General features: G+C 32.8%; 1 protein-coding gene across 1 annotated transcript; it reads right to left on the reverse strand.

Annotated features, from left to right (window-relative positions):
- Positions 1 to 4,335: 4,335 nt before the first annotated feature.
- Positions 4,336 to 7,314, reverse strand: LOC142522554 (uncharacterized). Its single transcript, XM_075626003.1, has 2 exons — positions 6,806 to 7,314; positions 4,336 to 4,546 (listed from the first exon to the last, which is right to left on the reverse strand). The coding sequence occupies exons 1-2, from the start codon at positions 7,203 to 7,205 to the stop codon at positions 4,413 to 4,415; spliced, it is 534 nt and encodes a 177-aa protein (XP_075482118.1). The 5' UTR covers positions 7,206 to 7,314; the 3' UTR covers positions 4,336 to 4,412.
- Between the last annotated feature and the right edge of the window lie 2,785 nt (positions 7,315 to 10,099).

Consider the following 10,099-nt stretch of genomic DNA (forward strand, 5'->3'; position numbering starts at 1 on the left):
TATACCGTTTTGTTGTGGGGTTTTCGGAGCTGAGTACTCATGTGAAATTCCTTTCCTGTCACAAAGGGATGAGAATGACGAGTTTTCAAATTCCTTACTATGATCAGTCCTGATCCTTTTCACCTTCAAATTATGGAAAATTTTAATCCTTGTTAATAACTTTTTAAAAGCATCAAAAGTATCCGACTTTTCCCTAATAAAACTTACCCATTAAAATCGTTAGAAATCATCGACGCACACAAAAGAATACTTCGTACCTCCGAAGCTTTCCACTTCCATAGGACCCATAAAGTCCATGTGTAATAAGTAACTCGAGACAACGTGTTGTCCCAAAGTGTGGCAGCACGGGGTGTGACACGCGAGTTTGCTTTCCCTTTTGACAATCTCCACAAACATATAGTGTACCAGATGATATATTAGGCATACCTTGTATAGCATCGTACTTACTCAAATTCTTCAAGGTTTTGAAATTCACATGCCCGAGTTTCTGATGCCAAATGTCAAGTTCACTGACTTGTGCATGTTTGCATGTGTGTTCCTCACCTATTTGATAACAGATGTCCGCAGATCTTGTTCCTGTCATAATGAACATGTTAGATTCATCAAAAACCTCACAAGTATGTTTAACAAACTTGACATGTAAATTCATCACAGAACTGGCTTATGCTTATCAAATTTGAATTTAATCCTTCGACATGAAGCATATTGTGGAGCTTTGATAGTCCTTCGACATTCAGTGTTCCTTTTCCAACAATCCTTCCTTTAACTCCCCCTCCATAGGTTACTTTACCGCCTTTTTGATCAACATAATTAGTGATACGTTCTTGTGATCCTGTCATATGACGTGAGCTTCCACTATCAAAGTACCAATGACCTGCAATGTTATTTTTTTATGATGTATAGACAACATTACAGTGAGTTTCTACTTTTGGTACCCAAATTTGTCTTATTGCAGGTCGACGGTTGGAGGTGTTGCAGTAAGTGTTGGGAAACATTTGGGACAACATCCGATTCGCCTTTGTATTCATGCAGTTTTTTCTAAGTTTAAAACAGTAGGGCCTGATATGTCCAGGCTTAAAACTGTAATGACACACATACCTGCGTTTTCTTTGCTTCGAAACAGGTGCAGCATGTTGTCTTTTTGGTGGAGGACTTTTGCTCGAAGATGTGGATTGTGACTATTTAGAAGAATCAGCTTTTCCTTTCACAAAGCCAGTTGATTTAGATGATTCACCAATTTCAAACACACTGTCTTTGAAACATAAACTCTTCTTTTCATCTCTTCCCATCAAAAGTATGGATTCAAGCTTAGATGTGCTCGAATTGAACTTGGTTAGTGTCTCAGTCGCCTTCTGAAGCTCATTCTTGGTCTTGCCAAGTTCCAATTCCTTTTTGCTCAGGATTACTTCAAGTTTGGCAACCACAGTTTTCAGCTCAGTTTTCTCCTTCAGGAGAGTTGTGTTAATCTTATTTCTTTTTGTCCAATCAGCATACAACTCTACATAAATCTTCTATACACTATCAAGAGTGATTGATTCATCATTAGCTTCCAAATCATCATCCGTGCTTGAGTTTCTTGAAGTTGTAGATTTTAAACACAATGATTTTGAACACATGTTGCGCCCAGGTATGGCAATACCTAAGGCAACATCTAAAGGATTCACCTGCAGTCAACGTTTTTCTACCAAAAGTGCAATCAAAGAGGTGTGAATGTTTTCTTCATTGGATACCTCCTCATCAGATTCCTCATCGTTTAAAGGAACATTATACTCTTTATTCTTGCGAGTTCTATTTGCACATTCATTGGCATAATGTCTAAATTCATTGCATTGCACTGAATCATACTTCTTTAGATTAAACTGACCCTTACCTTCATTTTTTGGTTGGAACTGACCTTGGGAAGGAAACTTTTGTAGTTTTTCAGGGGCTGGTAGACTAGGGAACTTTGATGGTTGTCCAGCCTTCTTTTTGTCTTTGATTCTTTACAAATAGTCCCCAAATTTCTTTGTGATGTAGGAAATAGAATCCTCACAGAGGTCCGATTCATTTACCTCTTGGGATAGTTGATGAAGATCATTATACGAGTCATTAAAAACTTAGAATTCAATAGTTTTTCCCTAGTCTTTTTTTTGCATGTCCATGTTCATTTTGAATGTATGAAGTGAACTTATCAAATCATCCAAAGCTATTTGAGTTGTATCTTTAGCCTCATCAATTGCACATATTTTTATGTTGAATCTTTCAGGCAAAGATCGGAATACCTTGCTGACTAGTCGCTCATTTGAGATGGGGTCACCCACACTGACCGCTTCATTAGCAATTTCCCTTAGGCGACGATCATAGTCAAGAATAGTCTCTATTTTTTCCATCCTCAAGTTTTCGAATTTGGAAGACAGTATCCTCAGTCTATTTCGTCGCACACTCTTCGAGCATTCACAATGTCTTTGGAGAGTATCACATGCATCGTTAGCATAATTACAGTTTTTAATCAAACTGAAGATATTTAAGTCAACTGAAGAAATAATTGCATTCAACGCCTTTGAATTGTAATTCGAAATCTGCACTTCATCGGCAGTCCAATCATTTTCGGTTTTATCAGGCTATCACTATCTTCGTCTACCCTCCTCGGTGGAGTCCAGCCACTAATAACACGCTGTCATGCCCTTTCATATATGGATTTTATATAGAATATGATTTTGACCTTCCATAGACAATAGTTAGAACCATCTAACACTGGTGGTCGCAGTGTTGTATTCGCTAGTGACGCGTCCATTATAATAAACAAATCAGTTAAACAAAATAGTTAGGATCGAAACCTATTATATCAAGAGTAGACTCTAATATCACTTGTAAGGTTTGAGACCCTTTTTTTTTTTACAGTAATGAGTATAATCGTATGTGACAGTAAATTTGTATTTTATCATAATTAAGTGTTGTACGAAATGTTACGACATTTCATACAACATGCAGCGGAATATATAACTTTGTAACACAAATTAACTTTAAGTAAATAGATAAACTAGACTAAATTTTGCACAAGTATTTATACTTGTGCGGTGCCTCAGGCCAAAAATAAATAACTAGAAAACCAACTGAGTTTACACAAAAACCAACACTAGTGATCTTAATCAAAAATCAATTTTCTCAACACGTTGAGAAAATAAAATGCTTTCTAAAACAACTAACAACACTAAAACATAATTAAGAAAGCAAAAACGTAATGCCAAAAATTGGAGCAGTAAAAACAAATCTTCAGTCAACTTCTTTACAGATGTTGTCTGCATATATATTCAACAATCATGGCAACACATGAAACATCACTCTTCAAAACACAGCACATCCTTGTAGAATGTTTTTCTCTGAAATCGACGACGTGCAATGTGCACATGATATGCAGCCACGAAAACTTCCAAGTGAAGAGCGAAAAACAAAATCGTATGCTCCTTTTCCTTGGCTTGTTTCCCTTATTTATAATTCACCTCATCTCACAAAAAAATCTACAAGATAAAGAAATCAAGAGTTTTATTAGAAGCAACTTCTTTTTAAATCAACAAAATTTTTATCATAAATATAACATCTAGAAAGGAAAAACCTCATGTTCCACTTAATCTTATCAATAAAAAAATTAAATTTAAAAACTATTTCAAAGGATAAATTATATCTTGACATCCAAGATAATTTTTCCTTTCATAGACTATTGTAGTAATTCCTGATTCAAAACACTCGTTCACAACAATGTTCAAACCACAAGACGATCAACAAAATGCCAACCTTTATTCTGCGGTGATTTTGTTTCGAGTTCATAAATATATAGTAATGGAATATGGTTTTATAGTGTGGTTGAAACCATTACACACAACCTTCTCAACAAGCAAAAGTGAATAGAGATCTACAGTGCGTTTTAAGTCTTGTGCTTTAGTGGTTCCAAGTTTTATTTATTTTCTTGGATTTTAACAACGTATACACACAACCTTAATTCAGAAAAAACACAAGCGACCCTCCTAGTCTCATTTCGGTCGCAATTTTTTATTCTACTTAATTTGAATCGTCGTAAAATGTGCAATGTTTATTATAATTACATGGATGCATAGTGTATGTTGAGCCTTGGTACTTGGAAGCTTCTTATACATTGGTTAGGTCGAGGTGGTTCGAGATTGCACAAAATTGTGACTAGTCCGAATGTTAACGTAGACAAAAGGCATATTGAGTCCGTAGTCAGTTAACGTTTACCGACTAAATGCCCTTGTTATTTCAAGCTCTCTATTTAAAAAATTTATTCAACATAAAATAAACTTCAAATAACATCAAATACCAACCAAATGATCAAACGTGCGTGTTTATATATATATATATATATATATATATAACGAAAGAGAAAACAATTATAAGAAACAAAGATTTGGATTGCAAAATCAATGTCGGGGTGGTGGATAGACTCCGGGGTTCGCAGGTTGCGACTGGTAGATGCCCGGTTGGGCTATGGAATTATTCGGCGGATAGTATTGCGCGGTAGATGAAGGGGGTGGGTAGGTTCCAGTCGGCTGCACTGCACGCAAAAAATATAATTCACTAAATTCAAGCTAACATTAATATAATAACTTTATATGACCTACGAGAATGTAAAAAAATGTGAAAATTCAAAATCTCGAGCTCACGCGCACGCAGCACATATATATAGCTATTATTATTTTTAATAAATTATTAATGTATATTTACTAATTGTAATGTTATGAGAATTCTGAGCACCAAAAAACTAAATCTGGAAGTTAGTTCCCGAGCACTCTATATTTGATATTGTTTTAAGTTATTTAAAAATTTAATTTAAAATTTAGTCGAATCAGATAGCCATGATATCACAAATATGGATATGAAAATAAACTATGTAAGGATACACTTGTATTGATAAATTTGATTTGATCTTTGGTATGAGTGTTAAGATGAAAAACTTATCACTAGACTAAAAACTATAATTGTTAGTCAAGACGCAACTTTATTTCGTACTCATGGTAGAGCAGAGTGCACCTATTTGAGTGTTAATGAGTCAAACTGTTAGAGTCATGAGTCTAAAGAAATGCGTATGTATCTGCTGGTGCATCTATTTGGAGGCTTATGAGTCGGGCTGTTAGATCCATAAGTCCAAGGAAGTGGGTGTCTATCTGCTGGTGCTGTCAATATCCCTTAGAAATCATTCTTACTTTCAATTTTATTTATCCAAACAATTCAAGATATTTAAAATGTATCATCTCGAATTTATCAATCCAAAATACAATACATACAATTTTATAAGACAAATTACACTCACCGTCCATGTCAAATATGGAAAAAAAATAATTAAAACCACTATATAAAATTAAAGGTATTTAAAAACCATCTTTTTAACTATCAGCCACATTTGTCCTATTGGCCGGGTTTTAAACTTGATTTTTAAATCACCAGGTTTTAAAATATTATTTCTTTTTATTGGAGGTTAATTCTTATTCTGGATTTTCACATATTATTAAGTTTGATACTGCTGGATAACTCATTTTTGATTTCATTATATATTTTAATAATTATTTATATTAAAAATATGTTAAAACTTTAATGTAAGTAAAACGTAGTCAAGTACATATCAAGTTGTAGGTACAATTTTGCTTGTCTTTTTTTTATTTTTCTATTTATTTTTTTATTCTATATATCAAAATTACAGTGTAATCCCTCACTATTTCATATAATTATATTTTGATTCTAATTTAAATATAAACAAAATAAATTATAAAAAAAATATGTCTCTTGTGAGATGGTCTCACGAATCTTTATCTGTGAGACGGGTTAATAAAAAATAATACTCTTAGCATAAAAAGTAATATTTTTCATGAATGATCCAAATAAGATATATGTATCATAAAATACGATCGGTGAAATCGTCTCACTCAAGTTTTTGTCTAAAAAATATGTACAAACATCCTACACATACATCGATAATTACTCATGATCCTATGTTGGGATGTAATCGAGTCGAGCTCGAACTCTTGAATGTTTGAGTTTGACTTGTTTATAATCGAGCCGAGCTCGAGCTTTATTTAATAAATATATTCATGGCTCACGAACTTATTCAAACTTTTATCGAACCTAAACGAGCTCAATAAATATGAATTGTACATTTAAATATTCATTAAAAATAAATTATACATTTTAAAAAATATATAATATTCTTGTTAAAATTTGTCAATTCATTATAATAAATAAATTTAATAAATTTTTCTATATACTTCGTAATTAATGTGTTAAATCAATAAATTAAATATCAAAATTATTATTTTTTGTCTAAGATATTACTTATGAATTTACTAACGAACATGTTCACGAGCTAACGAGCCGAATATTGTAGAGTTTGAACTTGGTTCGTTTATCTTAACGAGCCTCATTAAACGAGTTTAAACGAGCTTTTATTGAATCGAGGCTTAGATAAATTAGTGATATATAGATCCCTAATCCTATGATATATAGATGGCAACAGGAAATTAGTGAGATCTTGCCGATAGGAATCAGTCAATTAACACACACAGAAAAAAACTAAGATTAATTGTTTGTGTAATTTCGAGATTGTTAAAATTATAAAAAAAATAATTTGATCAATTATCTTTCTAAATAATAAGAGCGCACACTCTTGTTTATATGTATTTTCAGGAGTTCGTGTAAAATATCTGAAAAGACGAAAGCAATTATCAAAAACTAGATGGATATTCAGACATATTAATAAAAATGAGATGGAGATTATATAATCGAAGATAAAAATTGAGAAGAAAAATTTTCATATAAATACCTGAAAAAGGGTAAGCACTTGGAGCCTGATTGTGAAGATTCAGCGCACCAAGCTGCTGCGGAGGATAGCCTGTTAGAGCCGGCGGCGGCTGGCTCTGTACTGGGGTTAGAGGGTAGTTGGGAAACGGAGGATGATAAAGATTCGCTGGGGTGTAGGTGGGCGGCGGGCTGGCCAACGACGGATTTGGGGGATAAGTTGGAGGATAGAGATAGCTAGTATTGATCGGAGCAGATGATGGAATGAAAGAGGCGGCGTGCGGCGGCAATCCGTTGTATGGCAAGAGTGTGGAAATGGGCGAGTTTGGCGTTGCATACATCTGGTATGGCGAAGCTTGTGTTTGATCGGCACCACCGGCGGCGGCGGGATAGTGCCCGGAGTACGAAATTGGTGCTCCGACCATGGTGATCAAGAAATGAGGGTGTTTTTTTGGTCAAATTTATGAATCCAGGGACTGCGTCTGCGTGTCTAATCGAATAATGGAAGAGACATTCAACTTCTCGATGGTTGACTTTAAAATTTGAGACATAAATGGATAGATATTGTTTTTATTTATGTATTGAAGAAAAGATATTTTATTTATTTAATTCAAAATTAAAAAATATCAAAGTTACTACTTAGTTTGTTAATTTGCTCTCTTTATATTTCAGAACAAGTTAATTTCAACAAAAGATTTCATTTTCATAAAAAGAAAAAAGAAATTCCAAAACAGTTCATCCCATAGTATATCCACCCACTAATATTTGAATTTAAATTATTATTATTCTCCTATTTTTTCTAAAAAAAAAAATTAGTATTATTTTTCACAAACATTTGGTTAAAACACCAAAAAAATGTTGGTCAAAATCAACTATTGCACTTGACAGGTAATGGTAAGAATTTGTCAACGGGTCAGATAATGGGCCAATGGGTCGGGTCTAGATCAATTCAACATATGTGAAAAAATTGAATTCCCGACCTTTCCGCACCATCAAGTGTCAATTCCGATACATACGTGTAGGACACAATAATAGAAGAAAACCTTCTTCTAAAAGCAATGTTAAGACCATCTCGAATCCAAATTCCTCCATTTTCCTTCATTTAATCTAATCTCTATTTTGAGAAATATTTTCCCATAATATTCTCTAAAATAAAGATTAGTAATCGCTAATATATTGTTTATCCCGAATTTACTCGATAAGTGTTTGTAATAAATTGTATATTGTATTTTTTCATAACCGTGTTCGTTATTTTTCTTTGGTGTTTCTTACAAATAGTAAAATTAAAAAAAAAATTAAAAAACAATTGAAATACATTAAAAAAGAACAAAAAAATTAGGCACTAAAATTAATTAAAGAGATTAAAATAAAAAATTAAATGGGCCAAAAAAATTAGTAAATAAAAAGACCACTATATAATTTTGGAGGATGCTATTTTTATAATTTATATCATCCTCCAAACATCTATTCATTGCTATAGCGATTTTTCATATATAGAGGATCACTATAGCAATATCAAGAATAGGGATCGGATATGAAGATGGGCTGAAGCAGAATCCGTCCTCTATTTTGAAGAAATCGTGGATAGAAGAAGGTTGAAAATGTCGTACTGTATTGGATGATAGTGAGAGGTGTAGAGTAATCAAGAAGAGTCATGCTATATGTACAATTAAATCGTGGATAGAAGAAGTTTTCACGAATCTTTATCTGTGAGACGGGTCAACCTTATTGATATTCACAATAAAAAGTAATACTTTTAGCATAAAAAGTAATACTTTTTTCATGGATGACCCAAATAAGAAATGTATCTCACAAAATACGACTCGTGAGGTCGTCTCATACAAGTTTTTGTCTCACACACACATATATATATATATAAAAAATATGTTAGGTGGTCTATTTAAATAAATAAAAAAAAATTAGTCGAATATTAGGAAAGGATAATAAATTGAGATTTGTGGTGTTATCTTATTTTCTATATTGTATTAGTTAATTTATGATCTATAAATTATTGATTTTACAAACCTAATGAAAAAACTTATTATGACTCGATGATTTTTTTTATATTATGCGTTAAATTTATATTTAATAAGTCTCTTAATTTTAATCTAGTATTTTTGTGATTTGATATTCTTTTAGACGTCGAAGAGTTCTTAAATTTGAAAATTTTGCATATGATTTCATGTAAAATTCATTGTCATGAACAGGGACGGAGCCACCCCAAAGACTGGGGTGGGCTCCAGCCCTGGATAAAAAAAATATTATTAGTAATTATAGTATATATCTAATTTTAGTCTACATTAAAGTTTTGTCCAGTCCATAAAATAATTATATTTACTAACTTAGCCCACTAAAATTATTTTCAACCCATTTAATCATAAGAAAAATTACTCTATCAACTGTACTTTTGTAAGCAAGGGCCTCGAGTTGAAAAAAGTTGTGAAGATGAGGATTTGAAAGGAATTTCTGGTAAGAGATTTGAAAAAGCTTATGCGGCAGAGGGCATCGATTGAGTTTGCACGAGGTGAAATGATTGTTTTTTGCTACTTAATTAGTTTATTCCATTTATTATGTAGAAAGATTCAAACTATGGCTTGGTTGAGTCTGTAGTAATTTTTCAGCTTATGTAGTGATGAAGTCATAGAAGATTAGATTTTTGGTATGTATAGAGCTTGAGATTAACTTTCATATGATGTATATTTTTAGTGGATTTTTTGTTTTTCCGTCCCCAAAGCGAGTTTGGAGCAGAAAATTTCACCCGGGGCACCATGACGGGGAAAATCTTCCGCCCTAGCATGCCTGCCTCGTGGCTCCGGTACATTTTTCTTAAAGATTTGATTTGTCTTGTTTTAATGCTTCATGTTTTTACGGCAACAACTGAACGATCATTATCAACTATGAAATTTTAAGACCTCGCTCTGGAATAAGATGAAAGAAGAGTTATTGGCAGATTATATGATTATCTAAATTGAAAGAAAGTTTAGTGCAAGAATAGATACTGATTCAATAATCGATGAGTTTTATTCGATAAAAAACCGCAGGACTGTAACTTATATCTACTTCATGTCACTATTGTTTATCGAGTCATTCAGCCCTAGGTCAAAAAATTTTCTGGCTATGTCCCTGGTCATGAAAATTTTATTATGTTTTAATACTTGAATATTGTTATTTGACATCAATGAGAGTTTCATAATCTAATGATATCGAAATAGAGAGAAAAACACTCTCAGGGTACATAGACTAACCTCAAAATCTGGTGCTTTTCTTCCTCGTATAATTACATATTTTTATCCATTTTTTGAGATCAAGAACATTTTGG

This window comes from Primulina tabacum, chromosome 13, assembly GCF_025594145.1.
Source record: "Primulina tabacum isolate GXHZ01 chromosome 13, ASM2559414v2, whole genome shotgun sequence".
Classification (NCBI taxonomy): domain Eukaryota; kingdom Viridiplantae; phylum Streptophyta; class Magnoliopsida; order Lamiales; family Gesneriaceae; genus Primulina; species Primulina tabacum.